This window comes from Puma concolor, chromosome E1 (genome assembly GCF_028749965.1).
Source record: "Puma concolor isolate L17-30 chromosome E1, mPumCon1.1.hap2, whole genome shotgun sequence".
Lineage (NCBI taxonomy): Eukaryota > Metazoa > Chordata > Mammalia > Carnivora > Felidae > Puma > Puma concolor.
In genome coordinates, this window is record NC_141680.1 from 20540862 (window position 1) to 20566413 (window position 25552).

Consider the following 25552-nt stretch of genomic DNA (forward strand, 5'->3'; position numbering starts at 1 on the left):
CGTTCATGCTCTGTCTCTCTCTGTCCCAAAAATAAATAAACGTTGAAAAAAAAAATTTAAAAAAAAAACAAAAAACACAACTCATCAGTTAACTCTACCTTGTCCAAGGTAATACGATTTTTTCAGTGTTCTACATGTATTCTAGACAAAGAATACAAAAAGGGAGAATCTGTTACTCTGCCTCTTCTACTGTACATCAAAACCATGCCCATGCCTAGCCAAGAATGCTACCTAACATGGAATTCTTATGGGAAATACCCCTTAAGAACATCCCAGCTCCCTTAGCTCCATTTCTCTGTTCATCAAACACTGACGACAGCCTGTGCCTTGCTCTTTTTCTTTGATCATACCTGTCCCCCACACTCCCCTGCAAAGGAAAAACCCTGTATAAATAATGGATCACTTACGGGTTATGTTTACTGCGAATAAATTGGCATTCTAGTTTTTAACTTGATATTTTGTGATTTGCCTAGTGTGATTTAACTCTCCAAACCCCGACCGAATGATGAAGCCTCATTTTCTAACCGGGCAAAGTTAAAGACAAGCAGTTTACCAACATCTAAAACCCCAATCTAAAATTGTGGGGTGACATCAATCAGAAAAGACTTATTTCAGAAATCTAAAAAAAGAAGAAAAAAAAAACCTTCTTTTTGTGGAAGGGGGGAGTTTTTCCAGAGAGCACAGAGCAGTATAAGAAATGAGAGCATTCTGAACTTTTTATCTGACTAAAAATACGGGCTGTACTTATGTATCAGCAACAGGTATATCTTATTTCAGATGCGTTCCTGAACTGCCGTATTTTATATTAAACACACCATTTGTAGAGCTCATTTTCTTAGGTAGCAAATGCTTGGATTAAAATCAGTACTTCAGATGTTTGAATAACTGTTCCAAAGACACTAGTTTTGTAAACAGCTTGAATAACCAACCATTCCAAAGATACAGTGTTTGCAGTTGCCTTCTACGAAGGTCCCCAAGCAGCCATGTGAAAGTGTGAAAGTATTGTTATTGGAAGTATGAAATGGTTCTGTGCTTTGAGATTGGGATATTTGAAGATAATGTTTCGTTTTAACGTAATGCAAGATCACAGTATTTGAACTGGAAGAACATCTCAGACATCACCTTGTCCCAGCTGAAATTCAAATCTTGGAGGTCAGCTCACCTCCAAACCGGTCTGTACGAGCAGACTAAATCGGGCCTATGCATCTGTCTTTTTAGCAGGACCGGCAAAACCACGGATTCCTTCGAGTTTCTGAGTGCAACACGAGCAGGTTCCCAACAAGGGTATACATACTTTTAAGAAATCGTTCAGTTTATCTCTGCCCACTCCGATGATGCCTGGCGGGGCTGAGTGGGGAGAGGGGAGGATGGAGTGGGGGTGGGATCAGGTATCTACGTTTGGCTTCCGACACGTTGAGAAACCACGACTTTCTCAGCAACGATCCTGAAGCTTCAAAGCACCTACCAAAAATAGTTTTCCTCATTTCATAGGTGATTCCTGTTACATAGAAGTCGCTCCCTTTGGTGGAGCCCGGTCGCGTCCGAGAGCGGCAGCCACAACCCCCTGGTTGCCCCCAGTCCTCTCAAGGGCTTTGCTGGGTGGGACTCGGCCTTGGGTGGCAAGGGGCACGTGGTGGCGAGGGGACAGGAGACGCGCGATCCACGCCCTGGGCGCCCCTCTGACGAGAAACGACCCACCCAACCCCCAGCCAGGCCCCTTCCTGTGAAGTTAGAGACTCGGTGATCTGTAATGGATCTCGGTTCGTTTAACAGGCCCCTCGCCCCCAGTTCCTCAGAGGCCCGCCTCTCTTCAGGGGTCTTGTACCCCCCTGGGGGCGGTGACTGACGACGCTCAGAAGGCGAGAAACGGCTCCCTAAGCCGTTCGCTGGGTCCCTCTCTCCCCACAATGCACCGGGGCCAGCAGGAAGGCCGCTCCGACCCCTAATTTTCCCGCGAATTCAGTTCAAAGAGGCGGCCGGGCCCGCGATCGGCAGCGCGCACGGGCCAACCAAGCCGCGCCTCCGCGAGAAGCGCCTCCGCGTGACTGACGGGAGAATCCGCGGGCCAACGGGCTGGGCGGCCGGGCGGCGCGCGCTCCCGCCGGCCAATCGGGGCGCCGGGCGGGGGAAGTGGGCGGAGCGAGGCCAGGCTAGGGTGAGCGGCCTCCCGAGCGGAGCGGGGCTCTCAGGAGGAGACACTTTTTTTTTTCCTCCCTCCTTCCCTCCTCTCCTCCTCCCTTCCCTTCCCCTCTCCTCCCCTCTCTCCTCCTTCCCCCCTCGGTCCGCCGGAGCCTGCTGGGGCGAGCGGTTGGTATTGCAGGCGCTTACTCTCCGGGGCCGCCCGGCGGGTAGCTGGCGGGGGGAGGAGGCAGGAACCGCGATGGCGCCTCAGAAGCACGGCGGTGGGGGAGGGGGCGGCTCGGGGCCCAGCGCGGGGTCCGGGGGAGGCGGCTTCGGGGGTTCGGCGGCGGTGGCGGCGGCGACGGCGTCGGGCGGCAAATCCGGCGGCGGGGGCTGTGGAGGCGGCGGCAGTTACTCGGCCTCCTCCTCCTCCGCGGCGGCAGCGGCGGGGGCCGCGGTGTTACCGGTGAAGAAGCCGAAAATGGAGCACGTCCAGGCTGACCACGAGCTTTTCCTCCAGGCCTTTGAGAGTGAGTGTGTTTGAGGCTTTGAGGGCAGGAATATCCCCTCGTCCAGCATTAGGAGGCCGGGACGCTCGTGCTGGGCCCCCCTGCCTCTCTGGGACTCGACTTGATTTGGGAGTGGAGGGAGAAATTTGAGGGGGCTGTTCCCACTTCAGGGATTACGGCCAAGGGGCCCGAAGTCTAGGGCCTTCGGGGGAGGTGGAATAGGGGGTGCAGGTGAGGTTCTTGACTCCCCGAAGATTTACACAAGAGGTTGGGCAGTGTGGCCCCACGTTAAGAGCAGGTTTCTTTTAGAGGAGGAGGTTACAGTTGGACGGAGGATGCAGTCAGATCCCAAGACTAGTTCTTGCTTTCTTTCATGTCTTTTTTACTCTGGAAGTACAAGGGGTTTGTAGGTTGTAGGTTTTGAGGAGCAAAATGAAGCCTGTGAAGGGATGAGTTGCAGTGAAATCGACCAAATTGTCATTTGTCTGAAATGCTTTCGCACGAACTTGGTGCTGCATGTTAACATGGCACCTTTTGGTGCTTTGAACCTTTCAAATCTATCCACCCGTTTCATGGGTACATAAACTGAGTCAGGTAGTGTTTTAAGCATCGCATCTTGCGGCGACCTCGGAATGCTGCCGGTTGTACTTGTCTTAATTCCGTAACATTTTCTTATGTCAATTTCGGCTTTTATGGTCTTGTTGAAAGGGTAAAAGCTATGACATGATTTGGGAAGGCAGGCAAGGTTATCTGGAAATAAAACAATAGAATTTATTAAAAACATCAGGATTGTAAATAATCTCAGTTGTCCTTTAGTGAGTATTATACTCTGTTTTCCTTTTTTGCTTTTGTGTACATTTTACAATTCGGACGATCGCTAATAGCTAAATAAGAGAAACTTGAATAAACTCGGCTTTACCGCGGAATGACTTTATTTACAATTTTACCGTGGCATATGTTAAGGCCATGGTATCAGCTGTGCTTGAAAAGACGTATTACATTGTTTAATACCCTTCTTTCATTCTCTCTGATTAGTGCCTCATGAAATTCTAATTGGAATTTAATACAAGGAATTTCAGTTTTTATTGAAACGAATATTGAACCTGCTTGAGGGAGATTCACATTTCTTTTGCTTAATCTGCTTTGAAAATTCTGGAGACGCTTTAAATTGGAAAAATGATAGAGCATTGAAGGGCAGTGATGACAATAAACATACATGTTTGTACTCCTTCTAAAACATCATCTGTCTTTTTCGTTTATATGCCTCTAAAATTAAACTACCTGAAGATTAAGTGGACATTTAAACAGTTCCTTCTAAATGTTAAGAGAAGACAAATCTGCCAAGAAAGTTTTAGCTGTTTTGCTTTCTGATGAGTCTACGTTGGGAGGAGCAAACTGTCATTAAGGGCTAGATTTTGTCACACAACAGCTTGATTCTTCTGTAACGTTGATCTTAATTTCAGAGAGGTTGGAATGCTTTGATGTATTTACTGATATAGTCAGTCATCTTTAGTTTGTTTTGATACTCCTTTATTAAAGGAAGTGTGAAACTAATAGATCATTAATGTAACTGGTATTATTTGTACACAGGTCCTTTTTATCTATAAAGGCAAACTGATTTTAACTAAATAGCATTGAAAAGTCTAGGAATCTCAAATATGTTTTGAGGTGGTATTTACATTGGGATAATATTGGGATAATATTTACATTGAACAAAATGGATACAAACTTGAAGTATAACTAAATATTCATTGGAAATTTCAGCTACAATTTGAGTCATTTTTTTTCATTATTGACAGACTTTCTATCTGTATTAGGACATCTAGGAAACAGTTGTATTCTGTTTTGGTTTACTACAAATTTTCTAAAAGACCAGTTAAAAAATGAAAATTTCATTTTGCTATTTGTTATCAATAAGTTCTTTTGTTGAATCCCAGCTACCTCATTTCAGCTACTTTTAAAAAGTAGCTACCTTAGAAATGCAAGGCTTAAGCACAAGATTGTAGAGAACCTTAAATTTAAAATAAATGTAGAGGGGTACCTGGGTGGCTCAGGCGGTTAAACATCCAAGTCATCATCTCAAGGTTGGTGAGATCTGCGTGGGGCCCTTCATAAACAGCACAGAGTCTGCTTGGGATTCTCTCTCTGCCCCTCCCCCCTCACTCTCTCAAAATAAACATTAAAATAAAATAAAATAAAATAAAATAAATGTAGGTGAGTTCTGTGAATATATGCCGTAGATTGAATGTCTTTTGGTTTTATTGTGCATACAAATTTTCTTGATGTCAAGATATTTAGTACATGATTTTCGTACAGGTGATTGATTGGTTTACGTTGGTTACAACACTGGCTAGATTGGTTATTTTCTTGAGAACTTAAATAATCCTTTTGTTTCCTGTTACCTAGAACCAACACAGATCTATAGATTTCTTCGAACTCGAAATCTTATAGCTGTAAGTAATCAATACAATTAATGAATATTATTTTTTACTAAAAATTTCACCTATTTAATTTTAATATTTTTAAAACTTTTTTTATAGCCAATATTTTTGCACAGGACTCTTACTTACATGTCTCATCGAAACTCCAGAACAAACATAAAAAGGTACATTTTATGAATTTTATTCCGAGTTGATTAAACGATGTTAGTTTTGTATTAAAGTACTATTTCTAATTAAAGATTAAATATGAAAACTGAGGTAAAAGAGTGATTGAATTGATAGCCAAGTGATTTTTAATAAGTACATTTTTATAAATCCCAGTTTATTACCAAAGTTTTTCCTAATAGAAATGATTTAGTAGTGAAGTGTATGAAGTAGTTTTACTGATTCATATTTTTCCTTTGTGCTAAGAGTTTCTTTCAAGTTTGATAGAAGTTGAGGATTTAAATATTAAAGGGCTCAGGGGAACTATCTTCGATACATAAAATTAAGTTAATTTTTAAGTATTTCTTATATGTTCTAACAATAAAGAATTTGCTTCCATAATGATAGGTTCAGAAAGTCTCATTTTATACCTTTGATGGTGGTCTTTGTAAAAGGGGAAATATTTTTGAAGTCACTACACTGAATGTCCTTAAAAAACAAGAAGTCTTAATTATCTAGTCTTCAGGTAGAGTCTGGAGGTGTTGATCAGAGCTTATTTTTGTTTATAACATGTGATATTTAACTGTATGTAATTATGGAATGCTAGTTTCTTATCCTGTGTGCAAGATTATTGAGCACATCAAGTGAACAGTTTTAAGTTTAAAGGAGAGATCTTGTATTAAGCATTTGTTAGTTGTTAGTTGTTAGTCTTGACTCACTAAAACCATTAAGTTATCCCAATAGACTTTGAAACCAAACTCCTTTGGAGGCTCATACTGGTTACTAAGTAAGCATCATGTTTCAATAGCAAGACTTGGTTTATCTTTGTAGATATACCTGTGTGTATTTTGAAGGATGGAAATGTTAAAACTATTTGTCTTCTGGTAATCTTTTCTGAACAGAGAGCGTGGGAGCGATTATGCACTTGTGTGCATTACATTTAATAGGTGAAGCTTGCCAAGAGCCTAAATAACTAGGAAGAAGGTGATGGATTAGGCAACAGAATTAAATTTGTCAGTTTTTTGCCTGTCTGTGCAATTATTTGATCTATGACAGAGTTCAGCAGACTTTTTCTATGAAGGACCAGTTAGTAAATGTTTTAGGCTTTGTGGTCCATGAGGCAGAATTGAGGTTATTAAGTAGAATGTAGGTGGGTACTTACACAAAAAGAGAGGTAACAAATGGCTGCAAATTTTTTATTGATGAGATTTAAAATATAATAACTCAGTACAATGTTTTGTAATATGGGCCTACTAGTGAGAAATGTGAGATTCTTTTATTTTTGTGGCTTGGGAGGAGATAACATTCTCCTTAATTGGGGTTTAGAATTCTCTATCAAATCAGTCGCAGATATTTATCTATAAAAATCATTCTTAGCTCATGGGCTGTGCATAGACAGATAGTAAGCTGGATTTGGCCTATGGTCCATAGTGTACTGACTGCTGATTTAGTCTATAAAACTAGGAGAATTTGATTAAGCAGTTAACTTTTACTCTGGTATTTTTAATAAGGACGATTAATTGAGTTATCATCTAGGTTGCTGCCTGATTTTAATTTTAAAATGATTAAGTTTTTTAGGGACACCTGGCTGACTCAGTAGAGCATGTAACTCCTGATCTTGTCGGGGGGAGGGGGGGTATAAGTTTAAGCCCCACGTTGGGTGTAGAGATTACTAAAAAAATAAAATCTTTTAAAGATTTTTTTTTTCAAAATAAGTGAGTTAATCCATAAATAAATACAAAATATGTTTAAAATCTAACCCCATTTTCTTGTCATATTTGTTAATGGACTATTTGTCTCATCGTGGGATACGTTTCTGTTGTCAGCTAATAGGTGGAGACAGTTTTAAAAGTTTGGTAGTAGAAACTACTTTTCTTAATTTGTTGTACTTTAGGCAACAAATTGTCTTTTGGGGGGGTTCTGCAGCAGTTTACCAGCCAAGAAACATATAAATCCCAGTTTATTTTCATGCAAAAATGCATTAGGAATCACTTAATGCTTTTGTTATATGCCTGGCCTGTGAGAGATGTTAAAACTAAGTTTTAACAAATTATATGACCTACATGTTCAAATGAGAGCTGTTCTTTTCAGAGTAATTGGTGACTTTGGAGGGTGGTGAATTTAGCCTAGTGATTGTGGTCTTTGTTAAACATGTTTTAGGGACTCCTTTTACAAAATTGCTTTTAATACTATCCTTTTGTTCAAAATGTTTTTGGAATTCCCTTTTTACTATTGTAACAGCATAATATCCCTTGTTGGAATAAATATATCACTCCCTTTGAAGTCCTACACTCAGTTGTAATATTAATTCTGGTATGTTTGTCAAACTCACCTTGTACTTTAGTCTCCTTTCATAGAGGTATTCAAATGCTTTAGACTAACACAACACTGATACAGGGGAAATACTCGTGAGGAGACAGGCATCTTTTATTAAATTCATTTTACTAGATTTCACATAAGTTGTTTCTGAATCCTCCCAAGACAATTTCCTGGAATTTCTTGAATTTTAAAAATATTCTCCTTTTTGATGATCTTTTGATAACTATTTCCCTTGTTAAATCTGAGCTACTGTTGCAGTACCTTTCTAAAGAACAGAAGTAGAAATACTTGGTGCTTGGAGTGGGGCTGCTTTTGTATAGTTGCTTATGTGGTTTGTTTTTTTTCCTAAGGAAGGCTGGATTGCCTTTATGATCTTACTTATTTCAAATGGTTGTTAATATTCAACTTTCCTATGCACTTGTCCTATGCACATGTCCATAATGTTGGAAGAGATGAACCTTGTGACTTCTAGTCTTAACTTTTCTTTCTACAGACAGGATTTCTTCTTAATCATTACATAAAGATAAACATATTCTTAAAAGTTTCCAGTAACTTTACAACCTTCCTCAGTAGTACGTTTCAGCATTTATACTGAAAAGTTCTTTTGTAAGTAGCCTAAAATAATCCTACATTTTTCTTCTTTCTTCTCTCTTATCTGTGGAGATTGAAAATGTATTGCCATCCTTCCTAAAATACTTCTTAACTGTGCTCATTGGATGAAACTTTAATATTGAAGTTTTCAGTAACTCTAAAGGTAAAGAGAGAAGCTTTTTTTAAAAAAAGATCTTTTGTTAATGGAGGCTATTCACCTGAATTATAGATTGCATCAATTCTCTTCCTGTTGGTGTTTTATTGTAATATATTTACATTAACATTTCTCTACTGATAATTTTACATTATAGTAATTGAGTACGATAGCTATTTTTGAGGAATGAGCACATTAATAATTTCTAATATCTGAATTCAAGCTTTACAAAGTAATTTATATAGAATACACTAAGCTTTTCATGTTTTAAACTTGAAGAAAATATATGAGTATAAAGAGAAGTATTCATTTCCAGTTAACATATGGGTCTAGATTTTTAGCCTCTGTCTTAGGACAGGTACAATAATAGACCACCTTAAAAACTAAGGTGAAGCTTGTTCTAGAGTCCATTCATTCTCACTTTGCTTGGGAGTGCCTGGGGGTTATTCTTAATCTGAGTTTCTGTTTTGTGGAAAAAATACCTTTTTCTCTTAAACTTGTAAAGTTAAAAGCTAATAATTTTATTATGATTTGATGGGTGTATCCCCTAAACTTCAAAAATTTTTCGTGATGGTTGACACCCATCTCTTTAATATGACATATCATTTAACTTGAGCCACTGCTAATAATCTTTAAGACCGTTTTATTAACTCCAGATATATTTTATGTGATAGTGCTAGCATATACTTGTCAAGTTACTTAATAGAAATATGAATATTTCACAGTATACATGATTTGCATTTGTTTGGTTCAGTCCAGCAGATGCTTGAATAACTTCAAAATATAAGGTACCATGCCAAGCACTATGTGACTTTCCTTGAAGAAAAGCAATCTCTACCCTTCAGGAGCTTATAGTCTAGGAGGAGAAATAAAATATTTATGCAAGTTCACATTTAGGAGACTAAATGTCAAAATAAATATAAACCAAGTGTCGTAGGTGAGGGGAAATCACTCTGGTTTGGGAATAATTACAAAAGGTTTCATGGAAAAGTTAGCATTTGAGATGGGACTTGAAGGCTCGACTGCTGTAATATAACATACACTGTCTCAATATAGTATTCATTGTTATGGCTAACCATCCACAATTTATCTTATTAAAAATAATCAAAATCAGATTTCCAACTTGCCTATTATAGTGACAATAAAGTGTAATCTGTTTTTTTTTCCCCAGTGGAGAAGTGATTATTTTGTTTATCTGTTTCTTCCAGGAAAACATTTAAAGTTGATGATATGTTATCAAAAGTAGAGAAAATGAAAGGAGAGCAAGAATCTCATAGGTAAGATAACCTATCAGTTTACATTAAGTGACATACTTGAGGAAAGAGGAGAAATTATAGTGATCATTTCTCTAGTGATCACCCCAGTATTGTAAGGAGTTAGAAGGAACCTTAGGGGTCAGTTGGTCTAAACTCATGCACAAATCAGGAATTACTAATTCTATAGCATTCGTGACAGAGAACCCTTAAGCCTCATCTTGAATACTTCCAACATTGGGGACTTGCTGTTTTCTAAGGCAGTTGTATTCATTATTGTTTATCTCTGTTACCAGCTTCTTGCATTTTTACTGCAAGTTTCTATAACTTCTGCAGTTGGTATTAGTCCTGCCACCTTATGTAAGGAGGGATAGAGACTCATATTTATGGTGTACTTACTACATACCAGATGCTCTGCCAGGTGCTACACATCACATTTCTTGTCAGTAATTGTCTTCAAATCTGAGAGAGGCTCTCTTTCTATCTTGACCTTCCCCATATTTACATCTTTCAGTCAGAATATTCCTAACTTTATTTTATACTTGAAATATGTTAATCACATTACAGTTTCAGAAACTTGACCCTTTGGATAGAATCTATTGTATGTTTTCAAGTGTAATACCCAGAACTAATCCCTAAATGTTCTGACTAGCCTAATATCTGCCTAAGCTAGATAGTGTGCTTCCATTTACTCTTGATATGTCAAACTAAAGAAATTTGAGTATTATTCTAAAGAGACACAGGAACTTGGGTCGTTTTTATTTATTGACTACTTTCAGGGAGAATACAGAACTAAAAATACTAGATTTTTAAAAAATGAAGCTGGTAAAATTGCCACAGTAGATTTTTTTTCTCTTGAAAAAATTTTAAGTCATATTGATATAGATAGCATGTACACTGACTTAATGATGCTTCATTTATGATTTCTCATCTGTAGTAACTGGTGTAAAATGTCATTTTTGTCGTTGCTTATATTTTAAGTTTGGCTTTTGAATTAGGTTCTTTTGTTACTTGAATTGTAAAATCACATTTTTTATTTTATATCTTGCATTTTTGTAGGACTGAACTGTAATTTATATTTCCTTATCTAGGCAGTCTTGACTTGTGAATAAGCTGTGATAGTCTATTCTGGAAGCTGAGATCCCAACTCTTTACCTAATCTCTTACTGCCCAAGGAGTGCCTTACAACATAGGACTGAGAATATTCTCAGTACATGTACACTTTTTTGCTTGAATTTCTATTCCAGATCCTTGTCTGGTCACCTACCGTAGACAGAGCTCTTGGGATCCTCAGGGTCTTTTTAATTTAAAGTATAAGCTGTAGAGTCAAACCCTGATCTCTGAGCTTCCTGCTTCTTCTGAACATTTTAATAGTTTGCTCTCCAGGTCTTTCAGGGTTTATGTGAGAAAGAATAATAAACCAAAAAGAAAACTTGACCCTTTTCTTCATCTTCCCCATCAAGGTTCCATGTTTATCACTGCTAAACCCTACTACTATCTCATTGTGATACTGGCTTTGATAAATACTACAGAGCTTCCCTTAGAATGTGTGTTGTGAGGGAGATCAGTAATACTGGTCAGTTCTCGCTGAATAATCACCCAATAATTTTGTTCCTTTTGACGCAGTGAGTTCAGTAGCTAGGGCAGTACTGTAACAGGGGTATATTTAACTCACAGAAACATCAGAGCTTGTAAGAATTTCTGTGATTCTGATAAAAACAACCTTTTTAGTCTTTAGTATCCAACTCGGACTAGTGAATTAGCCATCTGAACCCCCCAAGATCCCTCTCCCTCCTCCCCCCCTTCGTCTTTCTCTTTTTAAAAAAACTTTTTTTTTATGTTTGTTTATTTTTGAGAGGGAGACAGAGTATGAGTGGGGGAGGGACAGAGACAGAGGGAGACACAATACAAAGCAGACTCCAGCCTCTGGGCTGTCAGCATAGAGACCAACGTGGGGCTCAAACTCACAAACCATGAGATCATGACCTGAGCTAACGTCAGACGTTTAACCAACTCAGCCACCCAGGTGCCCCTCTTTCTCTCTCTTTTTTAATTACAGACCTATGTATGTTGGAGCTGACTATGCTTAATACCCAGGAAGGCACTTTAGGCCCTGGAGGTGTTGAGTTACTGTGCTAAGTGCTTCAGCACCCCCCACCCCAGTCTTTATGAATGTCTCAATGTCACTCACAGAGTCACTAAAATGAACTGGGAGATTGCTTCATTTTAAGTTTATTACCCTAAGGCTCTATATTATTAAATTATTTGAATGTGTTTCTCATCTAAAATTAGGCATAATCCTGGGGTGCCTGGGTGGCTCAGTGGGTTAAGCGTCCGACTCTTGGTTTCGGCTCAGGTCATGATCTCATGGTGTGTGAGTTTGGGCCCTGCATCAGGGTGTCCAAACTTTAAAAAAAAAAATACAATAAAATTAGGCATAATCCTATTGTTCCACTGAACGTAACACATAGGATTGTAAGAAGTTCCTTACATAGCAAAATATGTAATGCCAGCACTGTAAAACTTTGTAAAATTTGGTCAAATTCTCCTACAAGAGAACAATACGAATCTTTGTTCTTCCTTGACATTAATTAGTAGAAGTTAAAATCTTAAGTCATACATAAAAACATATCTCTCGGGGCGCCTGGGTGGCTCAGTCGGTTAAGCGGCCGACTTCGGCTCAGGTCATGATCTCGCCGTCCGTGAGTTCGAGCCCCGCGTCGGGCTCTGTGCTGACGGCTCGGAGCCTGGAGCCTGTTTCCGATTCTGTGTCTCCCTCTCTCTCTGCCCCTCCCCCGTTCATGCTCTGTCTCTCTCTGTCTCAAAAATAAATAAACGTTAAAAAAAAAATTTAAAAAAAAAAAAAAAAAAAAAAAAAAAACATATCTCTCTTCCATCTATATTTTTTATTCTGTACCATCTCAGACAGATCTTATTCAGTCTCGTTGGACCCTGGATTTGTTCAGTAGTGGTAGTCTGGGAGTCTTTCATTGGAACTCATGTTCTTTCAGCATTTCCCAAGTTACATTTCTTCTCCTAAATCCCATGTATTTCATTCTCCAAAGTTCCAGAGGAATATCATGATACGAAAAATATTGTAGTCCCACAGCCCAAAAGTTAGAACAATCAGCTGCCTGACCTATTTATGACATTTGTAATAACTCATAAACCAAACCAAATTCCCAGCATTATATCTGTGCAAAATGAAGCTAGTGTTCAAGGATCTTTTATTATTTTGTATTCTAGATCTACAGTTGTCTTACCTAGTTACAGATATTGGCAAAACTTACTAGGGGAAGCAGCTGATAGAAGAAAGAAAAACATGGACACTTTATGGTTTTTCCTTCTTTAACATGCCTGTCAATTCATGGCAATAGACCAGAATTGACATTTATAACCCTAAAACTCAGTAATAAGCCCTACCATCTATGAAGATTGTTTCTTTTCTTGAAGAATGACTTCTGAAAACTCCATACCAAGTAGCAAATTTTAGAAATTCATAGTGGTTGCACCTACAGTCTCAAGTTTTTCCTGCTCTTTCTCCTTGCCTTTTTTTTAGTGTGATAGGGTATATTTAAAATATGTCTTTTTAGAATATCTGAAATAATTCCTTATATCCTGTCATCTTCAGCTCTAATTTTGACATTCCAGTATATTATGAGTTTTAATTTATTTTGGGTTTTGACCAAGCACTGTGGCTTATTGGAGTAAGTCTCTAGTCTTTCTTTAGTTTTATATCCTGGCACGATTCCAGGAGCCTTTTGTGCTGTTAGTACTACCAGTTTCGGAATTCTGTAGTCATAACTCCTCTGACTTCTAAGTGTATATCCACTGGCTAAATGGTAGCATGAAAAGATTTCCAAATTTGAGTTGCTTCCAAAAGTGTTTCCTGGGGCCAGATGAGAAGCAAAATGTCTTTTCTCTCTTTCCCTTAATCATTATCCCTTCCTGGTCCACTGTTAGTTTTTTAAGAAATCCCCTTAAAAGATACCAGAACTAGGGGCGCCTGGGTGGCTCAGTCAGTTAAGCATCCAGCTCTTGATTTCAGCTCAGGTCATGATCTCATGGTCATGAGATCAAACCATGCTGGGTGTGGAGCCTGCTTAAGATTCTTCCTCTCCCTCTCCCCTTCCCCTGCTTGCACACCATGCTCACTCTTTCAAAAAAAAGAGAGAGATTCCAGAACTTGAGCTTTTACTAGGGATATTTTCAAGCCAGTGTTTTTGTAGATCAATAACATAAATTGCCTTTCATCGCTTTTTATTGTTGTTGTTACAACCTAAGCTTTTGAGTTAGTAATCTTCCTTTTTTGAGCATCTTTTGTATAATGAAGTTTGTATCTATTTTTGTCTGAGATTGTAGTTTTTTGGTGTATCAGGTCCAAAATTCTATACTAGTCCTAGGGGATAGGATGATGAGCAAAACAGATGAAGGCCCTGCCGTTATGGAGAAAAAAGGCATAATTATATAATAATTACAATTAAAAAAATAATTGCTAGGAAAGAAAAAGATAGGGAAACTGGATGGAGCAGGAGAACCAGTTCTTGTTTGAGATGTTGGATTTGGGAATAGTGATGATCAGGGAGGCCTTCCTTTAAAAAATGAGCTGAGATATAAGAAAGGTGAATATAGGAATAAAATGGGGAGAGAGGGTGAAGAGATGGGTGATTCTAAATAAAGAGAATATTATATATATGTCATTTGAGGCCAGAGTAGCTAACTAGAAAGAATAAGGAGCGTGGTATTAGATAAAGCTAGAGCATATGGCCAAGGCCAGATAATGCAGAGGCTTGAAGGCTATTTGAGGATGTTGGTCTTTATCCCAAGAAACCCATAAATTACTTTAAATAGATGTATTGAATTAATGTCATTTCCCCACCCTTCTCCTTTTTAGCTTAGCTGCATTTTTAAAACTTCAGCCTGCTTCTTTAACTCAGTTGTACATCTTTTTCACCATTAATAAGATCTTAGGTGTTTCTCCCCTTTCTGTTTTCTTTAAACAATCTTGTATTGACTATAAATTTTGAAGTTGTTTTCAAATCAGCATGTTGTCATGTTCAAGTTTTAGTTGTTCCTCTTTCAGAACATAAGCCATAGATTTCTTTTTACTTACCTATTCCTAAAGGTGTCTTATCGGTTGCTACTGAGCATATCTGATTCTTAAAATCTAAGTGTTTAAGAACAATTTTAAGGTGTTTCTCCTTTTATAAGCTTTGGGTTTACAATAATTCCTTTATGTTTTGTCTACTGTACTTCTGAAAGGAGATTTATTTATTTGTAATGGACTCCCTCACCTCATTCAACTTTATCTTCTCATTACAGAGTGTTCCCATCTGTATCTAAGCCTCAGAAGATAATGTAGATTCCAGAATAATGGGCTTGATGTAGTCATCAATTCCTCAATTTTATACATCATAGCATTAAATATATAAGAAATTATACGTTAAATACGTTAAGTGTATACTTCTAACAGAAATAGCTTATCCTGTTTTGAGGTAATATAGCTATAACTCTAGAATTGAAGCCTTACGTCTACCACTGTCAGATTAATGTGTACAAATTAGAGGCACTAATCTTGGTCTCTTTCCACCATAAAAACTTTGGTCCTTCAGTGAGATCTGGCTATTGGTTTTTTTGAGAGGGCACATTCTTAAAATTTGAGTTTTCTACATGAACGTCATCTCAAAATGTTAATCCCTTATGAATTTAAATTTATTTAACCTCATTCCGTAGACAGCTTTAGAATTGTTAGATGTTTATGCTTGGAATCTTACCTCAGAATTTCAAATTCCTGATATAGTTTGCTGTTGCCCTATAGCTTGCTTCCTCAGAAGATACAGATGGGGAGGGTGCCTGGGTGGCTCAGTTGGTTGAGCATCCGACTTCAGGTTAGGTCATGATCTTGTGGTCCATGAGTTCGAGCCCTGCTTGGGGCTCTGTGCTGACAGCTCAGAGCCTGCTTCAGATTCTGTGTCTCTGTCTCTGCCCCTTCTCTGCTTGCTCTCGCTCTGTCTCAAAAATAAATGTTAAGAAAAAAAAAACAGCTAGGGAACACATCACAAAGATGAACCAGTGTCTTGTCTTGATTAAGTTAGGATCATGTGCAGCCTGGAACCAAATAGGCCTGACCAGTCCTACATGTTTCTTTGCTTTCCATTCTTAACTATTAAGATGTGGATATAGTAGCCACAAGAGAGGGAAGAGGGTAGGGGCGCTTGCGTGGCTCAGTCGGTTAAGGGTCTGACTCTTGCTTTCGGCTAAGGTCATGATCTCATGATTAGGGAGTTCGAGCCCCACGTTGGGCTCTGCAGTCAGCATGGAACCTGCTTGGGATTCTCTCTCTCCCCTTCTCTTTGCCCATCACCCTCTCATGTGTGCGCTCTCAAAATAAATAAACATGAAAAAAATTTAAAAAGAGGGGGAATAGAGTATCAGGAAGGGAAAGAAAATTGCCCTTTTTCCTTGAATGAAGCCAGCTATGGAAGAGGGCAACTAGGCCTCATTGTTACATTTTATTCCAGGTATATATTAGAGTTTTTACTTTTAGAAGGGGGAGGTACAGGGGAAATTATGCATAGCAAATCACATTCCCAAAGTTATTTTTTAAGTTGGTTAATTGAAACTTGGTGTTCTTTTTCTTTTTTTTAACGTTTGTTTATTTAAAATGTCTATATTTTATTTTTGAGGCGGGGGGGTAGTGAGAGAGAGGAAGAGAGAATCCTAAGCAGGCTCAGTGCTGTTATCACAAAGCCTAACACGTGGTTCAAACCCACAAACTGTTGAGATGATGACCTGAGCCGAAATCAAGTCAGATGCTTAACAGACTGAGCCACCCAGGCACCCCTGGAATTCTTTTTCTTAAAGAAACAATGTTATGGGACACCTGGGTGGCTCAGTCGGTTACCACCAGGCGACTTCAGCTCAGGTCATGATCTCACGGTCTGGGGGTTCAAGCTCTGGGTCAGGCTCTGTGCTGGCAGTTCGGAGCTTGGAGCCTGCTTCTGATTCTGTGTCTCCCTCTCTCTCCGCCCCTCCCCTGCTTGCTCTCTGTCTCTCTCTCTCTCTCAAAAATAATAAACATTTAAAAAAATTTTTTTTAAGAAACAATGTTAGGCTGATAGCTGAATGTGTGCTTCGTATCTTATTTAACTCACAGTGTACCGTTTGTTATTTTTTATGTTTCGCTAAAAATTTTTGATACTTATTTTTGAGAGAGAGCAAGTGGGGGAGGGGCAGAAAGAGAGGAAGACATAGAATCCAAATCTGTGAATATAGAGTCCAATGCAGGGTTTGAGCCTATGAACCACGATATCATCTGAGCCACAGTCGGATGCTGAACTGACTGAGCCACCCAGGTTCCCCTAGGGTGTACCATTTATTTAAAAACAAATTTTTTTTTTTTTAGCATTTATTTATTTTTTGAGAGACAGAGAGAGACAGGGCATGAGTGGGAGAGGGGCAGAGAGACAGGGTCACAGATTCTGAGGCAGGCTCCAGGCTTTGAGCTGTCAGCACAGAGCCCGATGTGGAGTTTGAACTCCCCGAGCCGCAAGATCATGGCCTTAGGTAAAGTCAGATCCTTAACTGACTGAGCCACCCAGGCGCCCCCCTAACAATGTACCATTTAAAACTGTCTCAATCTGTCTGTGGTAAGGGATCTTTTTGTTTGTCTTTAATTTTCAGTCTTTCATAGATAGATACCTTTGTAAATACACTTACAGATCACAAGCTTAGATGTTATGGCAATGTTAGATTTCTGTAAAAGTTTTTAAGTTTCCTCTGTTTCTTGTTGTGGAATGGAAACAAGTTTCCCCTGTGACCTCAGTTTGCAGAACACATTTTGAATAACACAAATTTAAAATATTTTCTGGGGTAGATCAATGTCAGATGTTTCTGGCATTTCAGAATTGGAATTTAGAATCACATATTCTATAAAACAATGTAAATAATACTATAAGCAGAGCACTGAAGTATAATGGGTCATGATCCCTGGCCTTAAAAATCTGTTACTCTAGGGGCACCTGGGTGGCGCAGTCGGTTAAGCGTCCGACTTCAGCCAGGTCACGATCTCGCGGTCCGTGAGTTCGAGCCCCGCGTCGGGCTCTGGGCTGATGGCTCAGAGCCTGGAGCCTGCTTCCGATTCTGTGTCTCCCTCTCTCTCTGCCCCTCCCCCGTTCATGCTCTGTCTCTCTCTGTCCCAAAGGTGAATAAACGTTGGGAAAAAAAAAAAAAAAAAAAAAAAAAAAAAAGAATCTAAAAATCTGTTACTCTAGGGGCACCTGACTGGCTCAGTTGGTAGAGCATGCGACTCCTGATCACGGGGTTGTGAGTTCAAGCCTCATGTTTGGCATCGAGTTTTAGTTTAAAAAAAAACCCTATTACTCTAGGAGGACATCGCTATTCTTAATGAAAAGCATTGCTAGGTGGTAGGGACACTGATGTAATAAAAAGATTGTGTGTGAAACAATGACAAAAAAGTGGGAAATAAAAGTACTTGGGATTAAGCTCTGATCATTAAGCTCTGGGATGGTTGGGTGTGGGACCATTGTAGAAGAGGATGAGTACTTTGATGGATACTTTATTATTTTATACAAGCCTCACAGTTTTGAGAGAGCTCATTTCCTCATTTTACAGATATTAGGTCACAGCTCATAACTGAGCCAGAATTTAAACTTGGATTTTTCTGTCTCTGTTTTACCATTGTATCTAATTTTCCTCTGTAGGGCTTTAGTGGAGATAAAAAGAAATGGGAGCCATATTCTAGACAGCAGTTAGACAAAAGATTTGGCAGTTGGGGCTCATTGGAAAATTTGGAGAAAGGAATGATACATACAGAATGGTGTTTTAAGAGAATTAACCTGGCCTTGAGATGTAGGTTTAACTCAAACAACGAAGAATAGGATAGATGGGTTGTAATGGATTATCTTCCAACATGTGGAAATTATAGAATAATCCTCTTTGTCTTTCAGTTATGCTTTGGAGTTTCGGTAATTCTGCTTTGTAAGGTGACATTTATGAAACTTTTTTTTTTTTATAGGAAAGTGCTTGTTTTCTTCTAGTAAAATGACATGTAGATTTTGTAGATGGCAGATATGCTTTTTAAAATCAGCTTTGGATATAACTACCATTCAATAAAATACACCCACCTTAAGAGTATAGAGTTTTGACAAATGTACACACTTGCACGACCATAACCACAACCAAGATAGAACATTTCTATCATCTTGAAAAATCCCTTTGGGCCTCTTTCAAGTTTGTCTCCTTAATGTACTTTTTGGGTGGGGATGTGAGTTATATGTAGTTAGATTCGGTCTTTTTGGTGTATAGTTCTGAGTGTTGACAACTGCATGCAGTCAGGTAGCAACCACCACAATCATGATAAAGATTCCTAAAAATTCCTCATGACCCTTTTATAGTCAGCCCTCTTCTTCCCCACCCCTTCTTTTAAAATCTGATACATGTCAGAAAGTGAGTAATATACATTATTTACCTGTTTTCAAGGATCCTATTCTATCCCATTTATATTTTGTTGATGCTTAAGTTATAGTTGTTATTGTTAGTTTTCCCCTTATATTTATGCTTTCTAACTCTGCTTGGACCCTTACATTTCTACTCTTTCATAATCATTTTGTCCTCTATTGGTATCCTAGCATACTTAGTACTGTTCTAGAAATGCCTTTTGAGACCACTCACCCTGTAGTTTTTTTAGCATACAGTTTCATGGCTTACCTCAGTAAGAAGATAGAGACATTCTCACATTTTCTGTTGAAGGATCACTCTCCTTTTACTTCTCTAAGAAAGAGAGGAATCCTGGGCACAGTTACACAGCTAATCTCTTTATAGTATGACCTCATTTTCAATCATTACTTGCTCCTTAAAACTCTTTTGCCTCAATGTCTTTACATAACTCTTCCTTGATTATAAGAATGACTAGATTGTCACCATCATTAAAAAAAAAATACAACCATACCCTTTATTGATCCTTACTGTCTTTTACACTAGTAAATTTTTTGATTAAGGAATCAATATTCCTTCCCTTCCCCAACATCTGTTCTCTATAATCTGGTATCTGTCAGTATCACACTACAAAAACCGTATTCTAGAAAGTTATGTATGGCTCCTGGTCAACTAATAGATTGCTCTCTCTTTCAGTTTAAGTGTACTACAAAAGCCTATGGATGTTTCTGTTTATTCTGTCTCATCTTCATAGTTTTTCCACGTCAGTTGATGATTCTCAAAACAAAAGAATCAGTATAGTTTATGTTTCCTTTTCCATTGCTTCTAAAACAAACAGTGAAAATGACATGTTGAAACAATAAATTACAAATCTATAACAGATCTGTAATTGTATATTTCACCCCTAATGGAAGAAGAAAATGATGGTTCTGCATCATTTGTTAGGAGATTGAATTTCCCCAGCTTGAAAATATTCAAGCATTTTTGTATGGACTCAGCTACCCTTATCAAAATTTTCTTTTTAAGGCCTGGGAAGGGAAATGTGTTCACATTTTATAGGTAGATGGTACTAAATTACAGTAAAGTATTTGCTGATCTGTTTCTTTTCTGCCTTATTCCTTTGGTATTTTTTTTAAAATTTATTTTTTAATTTACATCCAAATTAGCATATAGTGCAACAATGATTTCAGGAGTAGATTCCTTAATGTCTCCTACTCAATTAGCTCCTTGCCCCTCCAGCAACCCTCTGTTTGTTCTCTGTATTTAAGAGTCTCTTATGTTTTGTCCCCCTCCCTGTTTTTGTATTAATTTTGCTTCCTTTGGTATTTTTGTATGGTGTATTTTTATGTTTTGTTTTTCATAGGCTTGTGTGAAGTTGTGGGCTTGCATAGAATTAAGAGTAAGAAGGTCAAATATTATTTGTAGATTACCTGAAGTAACTAATTTGATTTCAATCTTAATTTTTAAAGTTTAGGCTATTTTTATTATAGAGTGTTAAAGTGATAAATTTTTTTTTTGTTTTTTTAGCTTGTCAGCTCATCTACAGCTTACATTTACTGGTTTCTTCCACAAAAATGGTATGTACTTGAAAGTAAATGTATTGGCATTCTAACATCAAAACACCTTTGTGAATGTAAAAAATTATTTTGCATGTATGTATAAATTTCTAAAATTAGGGGTGCCTGAGTGGGTCAGTCAGTTAAGCATCCGACTTGGGCTCAGGTCATGATCGTACAGTTCATGGTTTCGAGCCCCGCGTCGAGCTCTGTGCTGACAGCTTGGAGCCTCGAGCCTGCTTCGGATTCTGTGTCTCCCTCCCTCTCTGCCCCACCCCCTTCTCTCTCTCCAAAAATAAATAAACACTAAAAAATATTTATAAAATTATATTTAATGGAAAAGATGTCGATTCTGATAATTCAGTTTCTCTTTAGTTGATTTTTCCAACAATTCAGTTACTGCTTTATGTGGTCAATGATGGGATGTGGAAGATATAACTTGTCACTCTTTAAACTTTTAAAGTAGTGGTTCTTAAATTTTAGTGTTTGTAGAAATATTTTGACAGTTTGTTTAAAATATGTATACCTGGACCTACAAAGACTCAGATCTAGTAGGATATAGCTTTGGTATACCAACGTTTGGTAAAACTTAAGAGTCTGCATTTTAATAAAGCACCAAGGTAATTCAGAAGTTGGTTGTCTCAGGAATAAATTTTATGAAACTGGCTTAAGAGCTTTTTTAGGTGGACCTTATACATAGGATCTTGTTCATAGCCTGGTTTCTTTATTGCTTTCCTGCTATTGATTTAAGTTTTAAGTAGATTTTGAAATTGTTAAAATTATTTAGTGTTGTGTGTGATCATTCTTGAAGGTCAGTGTTAGCTGCATCTGGCTTATGTAGAAATAGATGGAATTCCACCTCTTCACTCTAAATGGTACTTTTTAGGGCACTAACTATTGCTATAAAAAAAGGCTATATAATATTGTCTTACCCATCTCAGAGCCATCATCTTTCCAGAGATCATAACTAGAAAATGGGAAAATCTTTTCATATAATTAAGTTTCTTAGATTTTGTTATTTCTTACTTCCAATGTATTTTGAACTTTAACTGTCTTAGAATCTGGAATAGGTGAAGCGTCTCCTGAGTAGAACCCTTTCTGCATAAACATTTTTAGTTGATGTTATTGCATCCTCAATTTTATTTTTTTTTATTTGTTCTTGAGAAAGAGAGTGCGCACGAGCAGGGGAGGTGCAGAGAGAGAGAGCGTGACAGAGGATCCGAAGTGGGCTGAGCACTGACAGCAGACAGCCCCATGTGGGGCTTGAACTCATGAATTGTGAGATCATGACCTGAACTGAAGTCAGACGCTCAACCAACTGAGCCACCCAGGCACCCCGCATTATAATTTTTAAAAAATACAGTAATAAAACAACAGAAGCAACCACTGCTACCAGTGGAATATATCAATATGTTAGGTATTTTACAAAGAGAAGTATATTGTCTTAAATGTCACTTCATTAAAAGAAGTTAAAGTATGCTAGGTAGAGTTTCATTTGGTTTCAAAATGGATAAAATGCCACTTGGCTTATCCATCTTTAATTATCATGTAATGGAATAAAATCTTTACAAGAAACATGTCAAGTTGGTAATCCTTGGTATTGTTTAATAAGAAACAAAGTTTTATAAATTTTTTTTTTCAACGTTTATTTATTTTTGGGACAGAGAGAGACAGAGCATGAATGGGGGAGGAGCAGAGAGAGAGGGAGACACAGAATCGGAAACAGGCTCCAGGCTCTGAGCCATCAGCCCAGAGCCTGATGCGGGGCTCGAACTCACGGACCGCGAGATCGTGACCTGGCTGAAGTCGGACGCTTAACCGACTGCGCCACCCAGGCGCCCCAGAAACAAAGTTTAATAATAATATATTAGAACACTTTGAAAACCCTTATCAGGTTTTTTTACGTGAGAAGTTTGAAATCTGGTCAGATCCGTATTAGCAGCTACTGTAACTTTAATTCTAGCTTTACCTTAGATCTGGTCCATTTTTTTTATATATAAGTAAACTGAGTAGCATTTTTATGTTTTTTCCTAAATTACTTATAATCATCTTGTAGAGTCCCTTTTTCTACTCATTCATTTTATTGGTTTTCTATGGTACTTTTAAGGTACTCTGGGGGGCACCTGGATGACGCGGTTGATCCTCTGACTCTTGATGTCAGCTCAGGTCATGATCCAGGTGTTGTGGGATCAGGCTCCGTATTGGGCTCCACACTGAGCATGGAGCCTGCTTAAGATTCTTTCTCTCCCTCTGTCCATCTCCCCTGCTCACATTCTCTCTAAAATAAAAAATTGAAAAGAAAAGTAGTAATACAGTACATGGATCATAATACTTCAGAAGCTTATAGTTTGAATTTTATAGTTTCGTTAGCCCTTTGTTCCCAGGGATGTACATAAAACATGTAAAGTTATTCATAACTGAAATTGGTGATGGATATTAATTGAATATTTATTAATTAAAGTTACTTGATTAATATTTAAGTTGAATTAATTTTACTTAGTTGAAATTAACTGGATAGTAGTCTGATTAAACTTTTTTCCTGTCTACATAACAAAAATATGTAAAGTTCAAAATTGCTCAAACTCAAAGTTTTAATTTTTTCTTGATGTTACTGAAGTAAATAAGAAAGTAAACTCTGTTACTTCTGTTTCCAGAAAATAATTTGCCACTTTTTGAAAATTAGTGAAAGTTGGGAAGAAGCAGCTATATTGCCTCTCTTGTCTAATTAAGCTATATTTATACTTGTTTTTTTTTTAAGAAACCAAGATAGAAAAGCAACATTAAGATTCCTAAAATGTGATTATTTTTCCTTTTGTTTTTTATTTTTTATTTATTTATTTTTTCCTTTTGTTTTTAAATGAAGACTTTTGTTAGCTATTACTACTTGAAACTGGTTAGAATGAATATACAAAGATATTAGGGTGCTATTTTCATAGTTAGTATTGTTTGGAGAGTGTTTTTTGTTACTGCATTTTAAACATTGGATTTTTTTTTTCTGCTGTATTAAAGTTTTTTATCCTGGATATAACTTTCAAAGATACTAATTCAAACGTATTTTATGTACACCCCTACATAAGAAGAATGTTTTCAAGTAAAAAAAAGAGTTATCCAAAATCTCAGAACAAAAATTAAGTTTTTTTATGTCTTGTGGATTCATCTATTATGGTAGTTCTATATATATTATTGAAACAATGATAAATGATTAGTTTGAACTATTAATAATGCCTTTAGGATTGAAGACAAGTATGTTATAGAAAAGTACTCTTAGAACCGCAATTTGCAAAAGCCTTTGTTAATTAATTGATACAGGGAATATATATAAAATACAGGATTTTAAATTAAAATCCTTAAGATTTGTAAACCCAGGTAGTAAATTATCCTAGTTTTTGCTATCCTGTGTAGGCTTTAGAGAAATTCTGGGAAAAAGATAAAAAACTAGCTGTTTTTCGTGTGAAATTGTATTATAGTTGTTTAGGTAACTTTTACACTGTTAAATATTTTAGAAATCCATTATTTTAATCCCTTTGGTCACAAGGCCTGGTCAAATCAAAGAACTTTTCTGGTTTAACATCGCTGTGTATTCAAAATGAACATATATAATAATAACTAGTTCAGTTTTTAAGTGTGTCTTTAAGTAATTTTTGTAATAGATTTTGGGAGAAGGAAAAAACCTTTTAATGTTAATTTTGTGTGTGGTTGTCTCTCCTGAATATTTCATTCGTGTTTTCTGCCATGAAGCTTTAACTGTATTTGTCAAAAAATATTTTTGACTAACAGTGTATTATATTCTCTTATTATTGTAAATGTTAAATCTTTATAGCCAAATAAATTTTACTTATCTTTATAGCCAAATAAGTAAATATTTTTAGTATTAAAGTAATTGAGCATCTTACTTGAATCAAAAGAAAATCACAGTATTGTAGGAAGGTAGTTATAATTGTATTGTGAAAGGTTTATTTAAATGACTATGAAGGCTTTGAAAGAGTTTGCTGCAAATTCGAAAATGATTTTGGGGGAAAAATAAGTAAACTTCTGAGAAGTATTCATTATAGGAAGTCTTTTGTTGGAAATTACTTAGGAAAATGAGTATGATATTTATATTAAAAAAAATACATTTTAAAGTATTGATTTTCTGTTTAGATAAGCCATCACAAAACTCAGAAAATGAACAAAATTCTGTTACCCTGGAAGTCCTGCTTGTGAAAGTTTGCCACAAAAAAAGAAAGGTAACATGTAAAATGATACTGGTAGATTATGTGGAATAATTTTTTTAATTGAATATGTTCGTGCATATGTATTGTGCTTTTTAAACCTTGAAAGCTTTTAAATATGTCGATGCTGAATTATAAAACTCATAGCCTCTTTTGCCAACCTTGCAGACTCATGTTTTTTTCTGGACTGGCTGTAGATGTCTGCATAAAACTTTCTTCTATAGGAGTTTGACACTGAAGGAAAGAAACTATCTTTTAGCATCTTAGGACATAGATTCAGTTGCTGCTCTACCACTTCAGTCTCTTAGCTAATTTTTTTTTTAGCTATTTGAACCAATTGAAATTTAAGTAAGGGCTGAGAGAGTTACCTCTTGTAACACTACTCTCAGGAAAGAAATTTTGTTGCCGGTATTATCAGCCATCGCTGATAATTTTTATTTGTTGCTTCACATTTTTATTTGTAAGATTAAATCATTTCATCATAGAAACACGTTACGATAGTTAAATTACCTTGGCAACCCACTAAAGCCAACAGTTATACTTCTGGTAGCTTCAAGAGCTAGGGTATTTTAAGAGTAGGAATGACCTGTATAGAGGTTCCTATTGCTGATGTTCTTCCAAAATCATGGTAAGGTGATACAGGGCTTGAACACTACTAGAGCACTTGTATGGAGTGCACTAAGGTGATAGACACTAAGGTGATAGACAGTGCAATCCTGGTATGCATGATAAACAGTGATGTGAAAATTCTTTAAGATATGTTATATTCAGGCAAAAAAAAAAAAAGTGAATACAAC

At 37.3% G+C, this 25552-nt stretch overlaps 2 protein-coding genes across 3 annotated transcripts in view; one reads left to right on the forward strand and one right to left on the reverse strand.

Annotated features, from left to right (window-relative positions):
* Positions 1-698: 698 nt before the first annotated feature.
* The window catches only part of CRLF3 (cytokine receptor like factor 3), a 103674-nt gene continuing 78820 nt past the window's right edge, over positions 699-25552 (reverse strand). Inside the window, exon 9 of the transcript XR_015243983.1 lies at positions 699-3380. The gene's annotated coding sequence lies outside the window, so the exon portion shown is untranslated. The remainder of the gene's footprint in view (positions 3381-25552) is intronic.
* The window catches only part of SUZ12 (SUZ12 polycomb repressive complex 2 subunit), a 45411-nt gene continuing 22239 nt past the window's right edge, over positions 2381-25552 (forward strand). Inside the window, exons 1-6 of one of the 2 annotated variants that reach the window (XM_025916284.2) lie at positions 2381-2651; positions 5037-5083; positions 5171-5235; positions 9488-9556; positions 20516-20565; positions 24685-24770. In XM_025916284.2, coding sequence (XP_025772069.1) covers positions 2381-2651; positions 5037-5083; positions 5171-5235; positions 9488-9556; positions 20516-20565; positions 24685-24770 — 588 coding nt within the window. The remainder of the gene's footprint in view (positions 2652-5036; positions 5084-5170; positions 5236-9487; positions 9557-20515; positions 20566-24684; positions 24771-25552) is intronic. The other variant, XM_025916293.2, reaches the window with a different exon arrangement.